This window comes from Crotalus tigris, unplaced genomic scaffold (genome assembly GCF_016545835.1).
Source record: "Crotalus tigris isolate CLP2741 ecotype Arizona unplaced genomic scaffold, ASM1654583v1 scf7180000017701.1507938, whole genome shotgun sequence".
Classification (NCBI taxonomy): domain Eukaryota; kingdom Metazoa; phylum Chordata; class Lepidosauria; order Squamata; family Viperidae; genus Crotalus; species Crotalus tigris.
Genome location: NW_024096577.1, coordinates 321,220 through 340,087, shown reverse-complemented (window position 1 = coordinate 340,087; position 18,868 = coordinate 321,220). Strand labels below are relative to the sequence as shown.

At 39.3% G+C, this 18,868-nt stretch overlaps 1 protein-coding gene across 1 annotated transcript; it reads left to right on the top strand.

Annotated features, from left to right (window-relative positions):
• Positions 1-2,323: 2,323 nt before the first annotated feature.
• Positions 2,324-18,367, top strand: SLC35E1 (solute carrier family 35 member E1). The gene is made up of 6 exons (XM_039338459.1): positions 2,324-2,817; positions 5,096-5,166; positions 5,420-5,557; positions 7,015-7,140; positions 11,932-12,177; positions 13,969-18,367. The coding sequence occupies exons 1-6, from the start codon at positions 2,412-2,414 to the stop codon at positions 14,206-14,208; spliced, it is 1,227 nt and encodes a 408-aa protein (XP_039194393.1). The 5' UTR covers positions 2,324-2,411; the 3' UTR covers positions 14,209-18,367.
• The last annotated feature ends 501 nt before the right edge of the window (positions 18,368-18,868 follow it).

The window sequence follows — 18,868 nt, the reverse complement described above, 5'->3', positions numbered from 1 at the left end:
TAAAATAATTTAGTTTCTAGGTTTGGTCATCACATTGAGACCCACTGATGTGGTTTCCTAAGTAATGTAAATCTGTTCTTTGGATAGTTCTGATGTGGTATTTCTAACTCACAATCCCTGCATGGAGGTATCGTCAGAATATTCTACTTCTCTTGGTCTGATTCCTCTGTTTGCCGTTAGCTAACTTTAAATTTATTTTCTTTACATTCATGCTTAGCTTTTGTACATAGGCTGATTCAATTTTTTAGTAAGTCAGTGTGGCAAGTGCTGCTGGTGTTGGATTATGTTTGGGAAAATTAGATTCTAATTCACTGGGAGACATGGGATAGAAGGAATGAAGGTTGTGTACATTGTTTTATACTGGGCCATTGCTATATTGTCAAATATATTTTTATTTATTTATTTTGGGCCATTGCTATTTTGCAATATGTATATATATTGCAAAAATAAATAAAACCATAAAACAAAGGGGAAACAAGGCAAAAGAAATTTAAATAAAAAATAGAAATGTGTACAGTATGTTAAAAAAGAAACCTGACCTGAAGTCCCAAGTATAGCATCTGTGTCGTTTAACCTTAAAAAAAAATAGGATGTTTCACTAATAGCTATACCCAATTCACTGCAGCAAAAGAAAAATGGGCAATTTAGCAAAGTAAAATTAAGAAAATTCAGAGGAAGGGGGTTAGCATGCAAAGAGAGACTTTTAAGACATCTTGGGGACTTAAGAATCTTCGCCAAGGTATCGTTTGCAGGACTTTATCCCACTCCCCATTCCACTCCAGACAATATAGAAAAGGAGGGGCAAGCATGAGTTATAGGTTTATTGTAATTGTGCTTTTAGGTTTGAGAACACAATCAAACACTTAAAGGTGTAATTGAAATAATATTTTGAATTGTACTGGTATGGCAAATGCTTTTCTCAGGCCCAGTCTACTTTGACAGAAACATGAAATATTTGGGTGTGCAAAACACTTGAAAATATTTTGACATCTAAATTGCCAATGTGAGTATTCTGACTTTGATACGAAGAATTTTGTTTGAGGATGGAACAAGACACTAAAGAAATTCTGAATTTTATTCTGCAGAATCCAGCAAACTTGGAATATTCCTTGTGAGGCCGTTTTATCCTGAGTTTAAAAACAGAATCACTTTTTTTGCTTTGTGCAAATTCTAGTGGAATCCTTGATACCAGATGTCTGTAAATTCATGTTTGGGACTTTTATTTTCTGAGACCTGCTTCAATGATTGTTGTGTACATTACTCGAGGATAAGCGATGTTTTGTTGGCTGTACAAGAGTAACCACCAGCAGCTACATACACACCCAGCCTAAATGATGCAGAGGTGAGCACTGTCAGCCCGTTACCTTCTCGTTTTAGAGATACTGTACTTCAGTTCCCAGAACGAGCCTTGGCAGCAGCACTGAGACCGATGCTTTGTGATTACATCTGCAGCGCCTGATGGTATGTAGAAATATAGGTAGTCCTCAACTTACGACCACAAATGAGCCCAAAATTTATGTTGCTAAGTGAGAAATGTGTTAAGTGAGTTTTGCCCCATTTTACGACTCTTCTTGCCACATTTATTAAGTGCATCAGTGCAGTTGATAAATTAGTAACATGTTTGTTAAGGGAATCTGGTTTCCCCATTGAGTTGGCTTGTCAGAAGGCTGCAACGGGATCACATGACCCCAGGACATTGCAGCTGTCATAAATGTGAGTCATTTGTCAAGTATCCGAATGTAAATCATGTGACCATGAGGATGCTGCAATGGTCATAAGTATAAAAAATGGTCATAAGTCACTTTTGTCAGAGTCTGTTTAACTTCGAATGGTCACTGAGTGAACTGTTGTAGGTCGACGACTATCGGTACGCAAGTGCAAGTGAAAAATGAGTACTGTGGGGATCCGGGCTTGGAAGAGATCGAGCTTGTGCCCTCTCCGTACGTTATGTTAGGGCAGTGTTTCTCAACCTTGACAATTTTAAGGCATGTGGACTTCAACTCCCATAATTCCACAGTCAGCATTGCTGGCTTAAAATTGTCAAGGTTGAGAAACACTGTGCTAGGAGAAAACCGAGAGCCTAATTTTATCGGTGATAAAATCCCTAAAACGTTGGGCGCTACAGCAGCGTAGTCATTTCTCGCTCTCCCACCTCACCCACCCCCCAAGTGCGCGAGCTTTCCCGCTCACCGCAAAGAAAGCCAAACGAGCCCGCGCCTTCCCCGTTGCCAGGACCACCCACTGAGGACTTCGCTTTTTCTGAAGTTGAACGTAGCCGTCTCCCCGGCTTCCGTCGCTATGGCACTCCGCTTCCGCCGGCTGTACGGAAGTGACGCGTCCGAGGGAAAAAGGCAAAGCGGCTCCGGCCCGGCTGCGGAGGCACCGGTGCAGCTCTTCTCCCCAGCCTGAGGATGGTGTCGCCGCCGCCGCCGCCACCTCCTGGCCTCCTTCCCCCTCCCGTTCCCCCCTCGCCCGGCAGCCCCTCCGGCACGCCCCCCCGCGGATCCACGGGGCTGTTTCGAGTGCCTGCGCTCTGCCTGGCATGGTACGCGCTGAGCGCTGGCGGGAATGTGGTGAATAAGGTGCTGTTGGGCACATTCCCGCGGCCCGTGACGGTCTCGCTCTGCCACGTGCTGGGCCTGGTGGCGCTCCTGCCCCCCTTGTTGCGGGCCTGGCGCGTGCCCGCCGCCAGCCCTGCCCAGCTACCGCCTCGCGCATATCCGCGCCTCATCCTTCCGCTCGCTTTTGGCAAGTACTTGGCCTCCGTCTCGGCCCACGTCTCCCTTTGGCGCGTCCCAGTTTCCTACGCTCACACCGGTATGATGGGGCGCGAAGGGAAGGGAGGGAGCTCTAGTCTAGTCAGTATGCGGAGTGCTTTCAGATTTCCAAAAAAAAAAAAAAAAAAAAAGTGTTGGGAGAGGGAGATGCACTTTACTTTTTTTTCATGTTTTAGATATGAGGGATCGTGAAACTTTTGCCTGCGGACATGCTTTTATGGAAATAACGTTTTTTCTGGGCCTGGTGCTGAGAAAGAAGAAAGCTCTTCTCCAATTTATTTATAATTTGCACATTGTTCAACTTAAGATAACATATGTAGGATTTCCTCTTATTTTCTCCACAGTAATAATCTTGTGGGGCATGTTGAACTGAGAGAAAGACTGGCCTAAAATAACCAGTAAGCTTCTATGGCTAAGGGTTATTACTAGAAGCTGGGTATCTTTGGTGCCAGTCCACACTCTGACTACCACAGTAATCACAAAGTGTAGCAGTGCATTATGCTGTCTCCTGTTATCCCCACAACTGCCTTGTGAGGTAAGGTGGGTTAAGAGGTAACGATTGGCCTAATATTATCCAGTGAACATTTGTGACCAAGGATGAGTTGCAATCTTGATACAGGTAGTCCTCGACTTACAACACAATTAAGCTCAAATTTTTTGCTGCTTAGTGAGACAGCTAAGTGAATTTTGCCCCACTTTATGACCTTTCTTGCCACAGTTGTTAAATGAACCACTGCAATTGTTAAATTGGTAACAATTGTTAAGCAAATCTAACTTCCTTATTGACTTTGCTTGCCAGAACGTCACAAAAAGTTACAACTTTACACTGCAACCATGACACTGCAACCGTTATAAATATGAACCAGTTGCAAGCGTCTGAATTTTGCCCACACCACCACGGCAATCGTAAGTGTGAAAAATGGTCATAAGTCACTTTTTTCAGCACCTTTGTAACTTTGAAAGGTCATTAAAGTGTTGTAAGTCAAAGACTACTTGTATTTCTCTCTTGTAGTTCAGTGCTAAACTACTTTGGTTCACAAGTGGATTTGCAAAGAGTAGAAGGAGGGCTTCTCTGTATAGAGCAGCGTTTCTCAACGTTTGTGTGACGGCGACCCCTGTCACACGGCCGCGCCGCGCATGCGCTGCGCATGCGCGGTGCCGCCCCCATGCGGGGGGAAAATGGCGGATCGCGTTGTTTGGCGACCCCCGTAAAATGGTCATTCGACCCCAAATGGGGTCACGACCCATAGGTTGAGAACCGCTGGTATAGAGGTATCAGTGTTCATTAGATTGATATGCTGTCTCCAGTGTTCATTAGATTGATAGGCTGTAGAATGTTGGCAGAACTTCAGGAGAATTTCCTTATTTATATTGAGGAAGAAAAAACAAGCCTGGAGGGTATGGTATTGTTCTTTTAAAAAAAGAGCTTTTACTGCCAATGATCTGGTTCAACCAGAATGCCTGATAGTTCTTACAGAGAGAAGCAAAGGCAAGGAAAACTGAGGGTTGTTGTGCTGATTAATAATGAAATCCAGTGAACCATCTTCATTTGAAGACCTTTTGCAGTATAAATAATGTGTGGGGGGAGTGAGGGGTATACAGGTAGTCCTTGACTTACGACAACAATTGAACCCCAAAATTTTGTTGCTAAGTGAAACATTTGTTAAGTGACTCACTTAAGACTCACTTAACCATGTTACTAACAACTCCCCCATTGACTTTGCTTGTCAGAAGTTTCAAAAGGGGATCACATGATCCTGGGACACTGCAACCATCATAAATATGAATCAATTGCCAAGCATCTGAATTTTGGTCACATGACTATGGGGATATTGCAATGATTATAAGTGTGAAAAACACTCAAGTCGCTTTTTTCGGTGCCGTTGTAACTTTGAATGGTCACTAAATGAGCTGTTGTAAGTCGAGGACTACCTGTAATTCACACTGTAAGCTTCTTGTAGTTGTTATTTAATTCTTGTTTAATTGCATATTAAAAATTGCTGTGTTCATGCAAGATTTTTGTATCTTTTATTTTATTTAGAACAGCAGTCCTTATTTTTTCAAAATAGCAGGAAGCTTAGTTAGTACGAAGTTTAGTTGTAAAGGAAGTAGTATGGGAGAAAGTATCAGGGAGTAGTGCCACAGTTTCACCATGGAAGCTTTTGCATATGTGAGTGACAGTTGAGCAGTTATTTATACTGCATTATACTGTGTTGAGTAATATCTGCATGCAATATATCAGTTTCTAAGTAGCTTTTATTTCACAGTTCTTGTTGCTGGTCTCTGTTCTCACTTTAATTCCTTCCTCCTCTTTCCAGTTAAAGCAACAATGCCTATTTGGGTTGTTCTCCTCTCAAGAATCATCATGAAGGAAAAGCAGACAACCAAGGTAAGACAAATAAGAGTAGTCAGAGGGGTGAAATATTTGGTGCTTCTCTGCAATTGTTCCATTGAAATGTTTATTTGGAAAAAGAAAACATTTGGAAAGAAAGTTTTGTGAGACTTGCATAAACTTTCTCACCACCTGAACTTGGGAAACATATAAGCTGTCCCATATAAGTAAGCTGCCCAGAGTTGTCTTGAAGTGAGATGGGCACAAATGAATTTAATAAATAAATAAGTAGATTTTTTTCTTCTGTCAGGTATATTTATCCCTCATCCCTATTATTGGTGGAGTCCTGCTGGCTACAATTACAGAACTCTCATTTGATACTTGGGGACTTATCAGTGCCCTGGCTGCAACTCTCTGCTTCTCACTTCAGAATATTTTCTCTAAGAAGGTACCCTGTGTTTATTTGTTTTAATGTACATTTTTGCACATCGATAACATTTGCAAATATACTTGATATTTCTGCACTAATGATCTTTGTAACAAACCTGCAATATATTCGCATTTCAAATTCATATTCTCTAATGCTGTCTAAATGATGATAATGGCGTAGAAACTCAGTAACTTCTTTGAGGTACACAAAGTCTAAGCTGCTATTGTTAACCAATTTATATATGGAAAACTGAAATGGAGCAAAATTCACTTAACAAATGTTTTACTTAGCAACAAAATTTTGGGGACTAGATGACCTCCAAGGTCTCTTCCAACTTTACTACTATTATTATTATTACAATTATGATCGTAAGTCAAGGACTACCTGTATATCCCTCACTCCTCCCACACATTATTTATACTGACAAAAGGTCTTCAAATGAAGATGGTTCACTGGATTTCATTATTAATCAGCACAACAACCCTCAGTTTTCCTTGCCTTTGCTTCTCTCTGTAAGAAATCTCCCACACAAATCACCCAATTAGTTTGTAATTAGATGCTAGTATTATCTAGATCAGTGGTTCTCAACGTTTGTATGACGGCGACCCCCGTCACACAAACGTGCCGCGCATGTGCGGCGGCGCCCCCATGCGCGGCGGCGCCCCCTGAGGGGGAAAAATGGCGGATCGCCTTGTTTGGCGACCCCCGTGAAATGGTCGATCGACCCCAAATGGGGTCGCGACCCATAGGTTGAGAACCGCTGATCTAGATTGTTCAATTTTTTATTTTATTATTTGAACTGATTCAAATAGGATTTCATTTATACAGAATATAGAAAAACAGTTGGAAGGTGTCTTTTAGTCCAACCCCCTGCTCAAGCAGGAGATCCTATACCATTCCGGAAAAATGTCCTTAAAAACCTCCAGTACTAGAGCACCCACAACTTCTGGAGGAAAGCTGGTCCACTGATTAATTGCTCTCACTGTCAGGAAATTTCTCCTTAGCTCTAGGCTGGGTCTCTCCTTGATTACTTTGCATCCATTACTGTTTGTCCTATCTGTTTTGAAGATAGGTTGACCTGTTGCAACCCCTCAAATATTGGAAAACTGCTATTATGTCATCCCTTGTCCTTCTCCTTGTTAGACTGGACATCCCAGTTCCCACAACCATTCTTCATATATTTTAGCCTCCAGTCCCTTTATCATCTTTGTTGCTCTTCTCTGCACTCTTTCTACAGTCTCAGCATTGCCCAACAGCTATGAAGGCTGGGAATTCTGAAAGCTGAGATGCAATTTATTTGTAGATCATCAAATTAGAAAAATTGACTTAATCACTGCCATTGTGTTCAGTTGCACACAGGTAAAAAAATTGTGTGTTTGAGATATAGCAACTACATTTTGGTTTGCAGGAAGAGAAGCAACTAAAAGAAATGATTCTTGAAGAAGGAGCTGTTTCTGAATTCTTCGTTCTTATAGGTTTTAAGAGATTCACGAATACACCATCTCCGTCTGTTGAACATCCTTGGGTGCCATGCTGTGTTTTTCATGATCCCAACATGGGTGCTGGTTGATCTATCATCATTCCTGGTAGAAAATGATTTGGTAAGCGTTAACTAAGTCTGTAGAAAAAAGCCTTTGTCTTGAAGTATGCCCCTGGAGTCAAGAGGTTCCTGTTGCTGGTATTTCTATCATGTTTCCTATTGCAGCCCTCCCATATTTTTACCTTAGCTGTTTAGAACTGTTGTTGAACCCAAATTTTGATCATTGTGAAGGACTTTGAGCATATTAGCAATAAAACCAAGAGAGCTCTAAAACTGAACTGACTGACGGGTTGATAGAATTATTGAAATTTGTAGACATTTTTTGAGCTTTTGTTCTTCAATAGAGTTTGTAGTCTTCTGGTGGATGAGAAGAAGGGTACTTAGAAGAACTCAGCCAATTGTAGAAAATGAATAGTGTAAAGATGGAAAGATTCGGGATAATAATGTTTGTTTTTACCTAAATACCTTTTTCAGTTATTGAAATTTATACATGTGTTGTACCTTAGTTGCTATGTTGTTAAACAATCTAAAAATAAACAGGGAAATCTGCAATAAAAAGTAAGCCATTGCTGGGGGAAAGAGAGAAGGAAAGTGCAGTCCTCTTGATGTTCCTATAACTTCCTTTTTGGTGGCTTTTGACCCTATTGGTCATGCCAGTCTGTTGGAACTATTGAAAAAGCTGAAAATTAGAGGCCCTGTTTTCAGTAATTCTGCTCCTTTCACTTCAAGATAGTTTTATGAGAGACTGTTGCTCAACCCCTGGGATTCTCCTGCAGATCATGCAAAGTTTGATAATATTTAATATTTGTGTGACGCTGCTGGGAAGGATTATGTGCGGGTTGGAGCTAGTCACTGTCGGTATGCTGATGATACTCAGCTATACTTCTCCTTTCCTGCGAGCTCAGGGTTGGATGTCTCAAGAGCTTCTGCAAGTCTCCAGGATGTAAAGGACTGAATGTGGGAGAACAAGGTGAAGCTGAAACCAATCAAGATGGAGTTGTTGCTGATCCAGGGGCTGAACTTCAAGATTCAGGAGATAAGCCTATTTTGGATGGGGTTGTATTCTCCCTGAAGGTCCAGGTTCACAGTCTGGGGGTCCTTCCTGAATCTGGCATGGACAGGACATCAATGGCAATGGGGCCTTTTATCAGCTTATTTGAACAACAAATTGGGCCTCTTTCTGGAAATGGAGACCTGGTATTGGTGATCCAGATGCTGGTAACCGCAAAGGCTATTGCAGTTTATGTACTAAAGGAAGCCCTTGGAGAGTATGGAAATTGCAACTGCTCAAAATGTGGCTACAAAGGTGTTGCCATATCAACACTGTGCTGAAACATTTGCACTGCTTCCCAGTCGCTTTCTAAATCAGTTATAGGCACTCACTGTATTATAGCTTTATGCAGCTTTTGATTATGTGCCATGAAGTCATTGTTGATTTTTAGCGACTGCAAAAATAGATTTTTTTCATAATAGCTTGGGTAATTAACTAGGCACTTTTGCAGACCCTGCCAAAGGCATAGACAGTATAACACAAACAATCTTGCTTTTTTCTGGCAATTGTTGCTGGAGTTGAGGGAGGTGTCTTATTATTGTGCTTTACAAGGGAGCTCAAAATGTATTTTTTGTTCATGCTTTTTGAGTTTTCACCTTTTATGGATTTTATCAATGTATTAACTTTGGTCAAATGACAGGCTAGCCTGTCTCAAATGGATTGCTGAAATTGAAGTACTGGTGAACTCTTTGAGGAAAGAAAGATCTAAATCTTAAGTAATTCCTTACCAAAATTACATTATTTTAAATTTGTCAGTAATTTCTACTTTTTTTTAGCAAATAGGTGCCCACTAAGATAACTGCTGTGTTAAATAGTATAGTCACCTAGCGATGGGTGGCCATAAGTAAATAAACAGTACCCAATGCAGCTAGAAAGAATTATTGACTATGGTATCAGAATAGTGCCATGTTTCCCATTCCAGTTTAGAAATTCCAGCTACCCTTGCAAGATCTTGATAACTATTTCATCCTTTAAAGTACTTTAGAGTCTACTTATTTGTTTGCACTTAAAATTTGAGCTGCATCTGGTGAATTATGCGCAGTATGCTAACAGATTAAGTAATTCTAAAAGAACTGGTTATTCAATAATAAAACTATATCTTTTTTCAACTTTTTTTGAAAGCTGGCTGGCCTTATTTCTCTGATATTAATAGCAGAGAATATTATCCTTGATTAATGACAGTAATTGGGATCAGAATTTTTGTTGCTCAGCAACATGGTTCTAAAGCATAATGTCACATGACTGCTGCTTAGTAACAGAAATTCTGGCAGTCGCAGTTACAGTCATTAAGTGAATCATCACAGGTTAAGTGAGATCTTCACATGGTCACCTTTTGTGACCTCTTCCTGGCTTCCTGATTGACCTGGTAAGAAGCCAGGAAAATAGGTTGCAAATGGTGATCAGGTGACCCTGGGGATGCAGCAGCTGGTGTAAATATAAAGACTGTTCGTAACTATTACTTGTTCAGTATCATCATAACTTTGGTCCCTGAACAACTGGTCATTAAACAAGTAACAGAGTAACCAAGCAAAATTTCAGTCTATTATAGAAAAAGGTGTATTTAATTTGTTCTAATTATATAAAAGCAAACCTTTCCCACAAGACTGTTTTAGTTTAATAGACCAACTTTCAAACTGATGATTCAGTTGTCATGGCTTTTTCATTTATGCTCTTACTAAGAGATAATTTATGAATAAAATGCTAAAAAATAGAGGACATTTATATCTAAGGATATAATAATAATAATAATAACAACAATAATAATAAAGTTGGAAGGGACCTTGGAGATCATCTAGTCCAAACGCCTGCTCAGGCAGGAAACCCTATACTATTTCAGACAAATGGCTGTCCAGTCTCTTCTTAAAAACTTCCAGAGTTGGAGCATTCACCGCTTCTGGGGGCAGGTTGTTCCACTGGTTAATTCTGTCAGGAAGTTTCTCCTTAGTTCTAGGTTGCTTCTCTCTTTGATTAGTTTCCATCCATTGCTTCTTGTCCTGCCCTCAGGCGCTTTGGAGAATAGCTTGACTCCCTCTTCTTTGTGGCAGCCCCTGAGATATTGGAACACTGCTATCATGTCCACCCTGGTCCTTCTCTTCATTAAACTAGACATACCCAATTCCAGCAACCGTTTATATCTAAGGATATTATTAGTACTGATTTTTTTTATTTGACATTAAATTAATTATAGTGTATATAATTATAGTGTATATAAAAAATAGTTTTATGTCAACAATTGGTGAACTATACAGTGACTTGGATTCAGAGGCAAAAAGATGCTTTAAAAACATGATTACTGGGAAAAATTACATTTTATTTAAGGAGTTGCAGATGGGTACATCATGTAAATGCCTACTCTAAAATAGCTTTATGCCCTTGAAAGCAAAGCATATTATGCTTTAATGTTCATTATATAAGCTCCTACTGCTCAAGTTCAGAATTTTTTTTAAAAAAAATGCTTTATGGGGAAAGTATTTGGATTTGTTATTTATTACTCATATGTACAACTTTTAAAATGACATCATTTGTTATTCTAATTATTTTCTTTGCTGCTTTCAATTTCATACCCCTATACTATATTGGAAGAAATATAAAATTTGTGGGGGGGAACATTTAAGACTTCAAAATAAAATTCACAGCCAATCCATGCTGCTATTAAATTCTAGAATCCTAATATTCTAATATTCAGATATAATTATGCAATAATGTTATATTTATTTAAATGCTGTAAGTTTTGTAGTATTTTATTGCTTACAGCCATTTAGGATTAAATATTTAAAAAAATATCTTCATAAACTACTGAATTTAGATTGCACCTTTATTTTGTTTTAAAGAAGGAATATAAGAAGCATGTTTCATATTCATATATACATACATACATATTCATATTCATATATTCACACACACACACACACACACACACATATGTAGGTCTTGGGTTGTTCGGGTTTTCTCCCGCGTAAAATTGGAAGTGTCTTGGTGACGTTTCGACGAAGTCCCATTCGTCATCTTCAGGCTGGTGTTTTCAGCTTCGAGCAGACGCGGGAGAAAACCGTGATTCCTGGGTGTATGCATACTAAGAAATAAAACGTGAGTACCAGGAAAAGTTAAAACATTAAAAGTTTAAATATAAAACATTTAAAAGTTTTTTAAAAAGCAGACCTAGCTTTCGTTGGCTCCTGCCAACATCATCAAGGTGCAAATGAATCAGTGGGAAAGACATTTATAAACAAGCCAGCGCCTACATTTTTTTAGATTGCTAACAATGGATGGCTCTAGATTGAGCTGATGCAGGCAAAAGAAAAAGAAAGAAGATTTCTTTCTCCCATATTTGGGCCGACAGGGTGCATCAAAAAATACTCAAGGTAAGTGTGTGTGTGTGTGTGTGTGTGTGTGTGTGTGTGTGTGTATGTATGTCTTTGGTTATTCGGGTTTTCTCCTGCGTAAAATTGGAAGCACGAAGCCGAAAACACCAGCCTGAAGATGACAAATGGGACTTCGTCAAAACGTCACCAAGACACTTCCAATTTTATGCTGGAGAAAACCCGAATAACCAAAGACCTACATACAAACACCCGCGAAAACCTCAGAGAAAATAAATATAAATATATATATACACACACACACACACTTTCAATTTATAAAACTTGATTTTCTAAAAGCAATGTTTGGAATTGAAAGCTAGGAATCCTTGGGCTTAATTAGAGAAAAAGTTACACTCAACCAATTATTACAATCAATATGTGGTAGCTGCTTCTGTTCCTTTTAAGTGAGCTGATGTCTCACACACTGTTTCTCCCACAGAGTTCAATGGCCCATTGGCCATGGACCATGCTTCTCTTGGCCATCAGTGGCTTCTGCAATTTTGCCCAGAATGTCATCGCCTTCAGCATCCTGAACCTTATCAGCCCTCTGAGTTATTCTGTTGCAAATGCAACAAAAAGGATCACGGTCATTAGTGTCTCCCTGATCATGCTTCGCAACCCTGTCACCACCACCAATGTTCTGGGCATGATGACTGCTATCCTGGGAGTGTTTTTGTACAACAAGGTATGTAGCCAGTGGGAAGTCTTCCTTTGACCCCAGGCCAAACAGTGAATGAAAAATGAATATAGTTGAAGCATTCTCTGAACTCTGATTGGAACTCGGGCTGGAATTCAACTACACCTGAGATTTAACTTTTTAAATGGTGGGACTAGCTCAGGATTCATTTTCTGTTTCTTCAAAATAAACAAAATGAGTTTTAGTTAACTTTTGAGTTGCATTAATGATTTAAGAAAGGGGTATATGTCTGTGGATTCTTATCTCCTGATTTCTCAAGTATTATTCTGTGAATGAAGCTCTAGTTTAAGTTTTGGTTGTATAAGGTTACAGAGCCAAAAGTAGTCCATAATTCTCTGTTTTTTGTAGCTCCTCAACATACGGAGTCCTTAGTATTCTCTGAGCTGGGTTATTTTCTTGCAGATATTTCATTACCAAACCAGGTGACATCATCACTGATAATGTTTATCTAGTTTGGTAATGAAATGTCTGCAAGAAAACAACCAAGCTCAGAGATTAATTCAGTCTTGAGCTACAAATATTCTCTTCTATTGGTCCTCAACATTGCCAAATCTCAATGGAGCAAAATCAACAAGATGGTTCTCCACAGTTTTGAGATAGAAAACTAAACAGTGTATGCATTAAATGTTTAGGAAGAAAACAAAGACAAAGTTAATTCTGACAAATGTTGTAAAGACAAACCAAATGTTAGATTGATTCCTCACAAGCTACAGTTTAAATGTTAAACAATTTAAATATAAAAATTACTACAAGACTAGCTATTGTTACAAAGATGAGTAGGATAAAATGATCAAATGAAACAGAGTTCCCCAGTCCTGAGAGCAAAAATGGCCTTTAACAGTCCATGAATGAATAGTTCTCCCCTCTTATTTAAGGGTGGTATTTGAATTTAATGTGAAGGAGGTGATATGTTGTTTCAAAATATTGCAAAGAAATTTTGGCACTATATAAGCTAGATGTGCTTTGAGGGCTTCCTTAGTGGCCTGAAATCTTAACAGTCCACCACATTAAAACAACTCAGTTAATATAACTGAAGTTATGGTTCAGTACCCACAGAAAAAGGCAAATAACTGCTTTCCTCTCAAAATTGACAAAAGGAAAAAAAAAAATCCTATCTCTGAATAAGATATGGTCACACCCAGTTTGCTTCTCTGATCCTATCTAGCCAAAGTGGAATCAATCTAGTTCATTCTATTACAGCAGACATGTCAAACTCGCGATGTCACGTGATGTCGTGAGATGAATCGGGACAGTTTTCCCATTGCCAGCAATGGGGTGGGCGCAGCTTCCGGATGACACGTCCGGCCTGCGGGCTGGCAGTTTGACACCCCTGTCTTACAGGAATATTGACAAGATCAGTTTATGATGTAATAGTGGGGAGGGGCTTCATTTGAGACTCTACAGGTCAAATGAACTGACCAATCAGGCTAGAGCTTACATCTTGCCCTGTTAGGACTTCTTATTTGCTCCAAGACTCCAAAGGCAATACTTCCATGTTGCTCCTCAGACATAGCTCCTTCCTTTTGCAAAGATGGAAGCCCACCAATTTGTCCACCATATGGATTCCTTATTCAATCCTCTACATTCTGAGGTGAATTCTTAATCCTATCAATCAACAATGGGAGCAGTTAGTGCTTTCTCATTAATAAATGGAAAGAGCAATTTAATAGTTTCTCATTTAATATTTCTCAAGATAGTTAATGGGTGCCTTGTCTTTAGACTGTTTGTACTTTATTAGATATGCTGATTTCTGAGGCTGATAGTGTAATTTTCTTACAGACCAAATATGATGCAAACCAGGAAGCAAAAAAGCAGCTCCTTCCTATCACAACTGGAGATCTAACAAACCTGGATCGGCGCTGGAGTACCCCAGAAAAGTCTCAGAATGGACTTGCCTCCTTTGCACATCAGGGCGATTTCCAGTATGGTAGCAGCAGAGGCAATGTCCCCATGGATCACTTCCAGTATTCCCGGCAGAACTATCCAACATTGTATAGCTCCAGTCGCTATGATATTTAGCAACGGCTTATTCATTGCTAAACAATGTGAACTGTTCACATGGAGTTTTCCCCTTCCACTTGTGTGAACTATTTAGTCTCAAGGAATAGCCGGGGTCTGTGCATATGTCCCATGGAGGGATAAATGCTATAGAAGAGGGTACTGCATGCCAAGCACTACTTGCTAGTGGAAGAAACCACTGGGGTGGGTTTCATCAGGTAAAATTTGGCCATGCAAAAGCCCCAGTCTGTACCCCGAGTCTCTGTGATCGCCAGATGCCCTTGAACATGTTGGTTGTCCATGGTAGCACAAATGTGGCCAGTTTTTCCTTTCACTTCTAGTTTTAGATCTTTTTGAATTGCATTCTGCCTTACTTTGCCATTAATTTACAGTTATTTTCCAAATGTAACAAAAACAACTCTTTTTCTCAGTCCCTCTTTTTTGTGGAAAAGAGAAAGTTTGTTGTATTCTGTAATGAGAGTAGCTTAGTTGCTCATCTGCTGCCTTCGTTTGCAGATGAGGGATTGTCAAAAATGAAGAAGAAGAGGGAATCAGTTTCCAGTCTCTGGAGAAAGAATGAATGAATTTATTCTAAAAAAAATAATCATGTAATAGCACGAGTTTGCTGCTAGCACTATGTAGCAAATATAGATCTGAAATCCTCTCCCACTCCGGTTTTAATCATGGTCTCAAAGCCTTTTTTGTTTGTTTGTTTTTCACCTCGTACAAAAAGTTGAAGCAAAGAGATCTGTATAGCATACAATTTGCTCCATAGGGCAAAGTTTCTTAGTAGTATCATGCAGCTTCAGGAATTATTTTCTGAAGGTTCTGCTCTCCTAGTTTACAAGGATCATTTTAAAAAAACCACTATGGGTATTGGTCTATCCTGATGTCAGATTTGGGCATAATTTGTGTATATTGTGCTGAATTGTTTATGTTGTCTCTTTGTAATAATCTTTATACTTTCTTTCCTGCTGTGGATGACATTTGCTTTTTGCCTCAAGAATTGGAGCAACATGCTCTTTCTCTTGCACTATGATTAGCTGAGATCTTCAGCAGAAGTCTGTGATATGTCCACTATGCTCTTGTGAGTTTGTAATCATGTTTCTGGGTTGCCCAGGTAAGACAGAGGCCCTTAGCTTATACAAGAAAGCAAGTCTTAGACAGGAGCCAAATACCTCGCCTAGTTTTTTTTTTTAATTTGACTGGACGCTAATGATGGTAGGAAGGCAAAATATGCACACCATTTTAGGGTGTCCATTTGGTTTTCTTAAAACTGCTCTCTCCTTGAGCAAAGGGAAGCTAAAGAGATGTAAGTTCTCTAATCTGGATGTGGAAAAGAGAATGCAGCTCTGGATGAAAGGAAGCCACCCATGCTATATGCAATTGGAAAAGAAGGTTTGCATTCTGTAATAAAGCCCCTCATGAAGGCTGCAATATGGGGAGTTGCAGGGGCTAGTAAGCGTGAGTTACTCTGGCCTTGATCTGTTCCCAAAGGATTTCACAAGGGGGCACTATTTTCCTTCCAAGCTATTTAGGCTTCATCTCTTCTGCCTTCTCCACGACCCTCTCTTTTCATAATACTAAAGCAATGAAAACAGATGGGAAATGGAAGAAAATGGGCACGAACATTTCTCTTTTTTAAGATAGGTGCTGTAGAAGAACAAAATAATGAAACTTGGACTTACATGAGCATGCCTGGCCACTAAATAGAAACAAAATGAAAATTATTTCTATACAATTTGAATAGGAAACCAGGTCACAATGGGGGAACATAGATTTATAAAATAAAAATAGCTATTTCATTTTTGAGAAGGACATAGGATCCCAAAATTTAAAAGTGGATGTAATTCTTACATGTGTGAACTAACTTCCACACCAAAAGTTTGTTTGTCCAAAGATAGTGAGTATACTTTGTGGTTTTTTTTATAAATTATGATAAAAGAATAAAATAAAAGATTTGAGATCTCATCCAGTGTAGGACCAGTTAAGAGCAGGTTCCTATGTTACAATAGTTCACTTGGGAACATAAAGTGCCAATTGTCTAGTCTATTTGCCTTTTTCTAGTATCGATTAAACATTCCAGTCTCATTGATGGTGTAACAATGCAAAGCTGATAATAATTTTGATTTTTAAGAGGCTTGCTGAGACAGGTGATTGAATGAACTAGGAATGTCCAAAATACAATATAAAGCAGTAAGAGCCAGTAAGTTATAGCATGTTGTCACATGTTGTCCCTTTGTATCCTTTCACACTGTCAGGTTGGACAGAGATTAAGTTTCTCTCCATAGACTCTCCGAAGCAGTGAGAGACATTGGGAATCTTGTCTTAGTAACAGGGTGTTGGTTGTAACTGGTGCAGTCCTAATGAAATATTTTAGTTTTGAGTAGTTGTAGCCCAGTTAGAGCCAAGAGAAGGGAGCAGCGTGAGGCCTGACTTTGCCCTACAAGTGATGAGAGCACATACATTAGTCTTAAAAAAAAAAAATTCCAGCGAATTTCACATATATGTGAAATTCAATATTTGGATTATTACATTTACTCTGGGCTTGCTTGGTATACTAATTTTAGATGTACCATCTATTCTCATACTTGTCTTGGGAGAAGGTGACTGGTAGGATAACAGTGCGTGTATGTATGTATGCTCGGGGAGGGGTGCACGTGCACTTGTATATATGTAATTGGAAATCCTAGTGTGTACTTGGCTTTGAGTGTGTTGTAAAATTTCTCTAATTCCCCCAAAGCAAAACAGTCAACTACAATAAAGAGCTAGCTTGTAAAAGTTGTAAGGATTAGATCTCAGATTCAACAAGCAACTTATTTTTGTAAATAAGTAATATCTTGTCTCTTACTAAAAGGGACATTTTTGGTGCTTGGAAAATTCATGCTATGGACTATTTACATATGCCCTTGCCTTTTTTTTTTTTTTTAATGCACATCCCTGGATAGCCAAATTAAAGCCTTGGATGACGGCTTCTGATACCTGCAGAAGTCAAAGTGAATTGACAAGATTTGTAAATACCAAAGTATACTAGAAAGTAGCGATGTGCAGGATATGCCAGGCTCCCTCAGTCTGGTGTTAGGTGTTACTTCACATCAATCCCAGACAATATGGCCAAATTCAATGATAACTAGAAATTATGAGAAATGAAACAGACAGATTGGAGAAAGCTATGCTACAGAGTTCAAGAATATTTGAATATAATATTCAAGTAAAGGATAAATTCCTTAAAACTTTTGAAGACTCTTCCTTAAGACTCCCAATTACTTTTAGAACCGTAATGCAAAGAATCACTAGGAGCATGAAGAAAATAAAAGAACTAGAGCAGAGTCAACACATCCTGGAAATGCCCTTTAATATCTTGCTAGAGCAGTGGTTCTCAACCTGTGGGTCAGGACCCCATTTGGGGTCGAACGACCATTTCACGGGGGTCGCCAAACAAGGCTGTCCGCCATTTTTCCCCCTTTTCTTTGGCCACGCCCCTGGCACCCGCTGATGTATAAGTGGTTGGGGGTCACCACAACATGGGGAACTGTATTATGGGGTCACGGCATTAGGAAGGTTGAGAACCACTGTGCTAGAGTATCTTTGCTGAAACCTTTGTATGAACACAAATGTTAGGTTCAAACTGTATATTAGGCAGCATGGCAAGTTAGTTGCTGATTTCTGTGTCTTAAAACATTTTTTTTCTAAGCCTCCCGTGCCCTGGGAGGAAACTTTTCAAAAAGTTAAGCCATTTATGAATTGGGGCAGCTTGGGAAAGGGCTCATGGAGGGCCCCCTCCCCCAGCCAGCTTCAGCTTTTGAGTCTGAATAATTTGTAAGTCTGTTCTTTTCAAACTGGCAAGATAGACCTGCCTGTTTCCAAATAAATGTTTAGGATTGTGTAGTCAGTCACTTGCCTCTCAGAGGGGCAAGTCTCAATTATCTGTAAATGGCATTGACAATGTCTGAAAAAGAAATATTTAATTGAGTTGATAGGCGTGGATGTATATATTATAAATAAATGCAGTCACTCCTGTCCTAAGTAAGGTGAACTTTTTTCAGGTTTTATTTGTAGTGTACAGGAACCATGATTTTTTTAGTCTGCACATTTAAAAATTGGATAAAACTAAATGTGTTTTAATTATGCTTTTTAAATATTGAATATGTAAATAAAGCTGAATTCTGCAAAGTTGAAACTTCCTTGATTGGATTTATGTTGAAAGTAACAGTGTTTTTTCTAAAGGTTACAGGCAACATCTTTCTCCTAGCCACCAGCGCCATGGCATGTGTGCTAGGCAGAATTCCCATCATTAAAAATCCTGAATTGTATTAAGATTTGCCTTTTAACTCATGGGTCTTCATTCTTTCTGAAGCCACAATACCTGGCTTCTTCAGGTCTTCCTATTATTACAGATTTTAATATATGCCACAAGTTTATGCATTATTGTGACAAAAAAATGATAAACATTTGTTCAGTGTCCAGCCTGCTTTTTCTCTACTTCATAAGAATTCACATGAAGATCTCTATTTTCATTCTCACAAGAGCAACCTGTGAATTAGGTTGGACTGACAGACGGTGACTAGCCCAGAATTACTCCCAGTGAGCTTCTTTGGCTGTGAATTCAGCCTCCCTGGTCCCAGTCCAGCACCGTAATCAGTACAATGCACTGCCTCTTGTTATCGCCAATTTTACCACT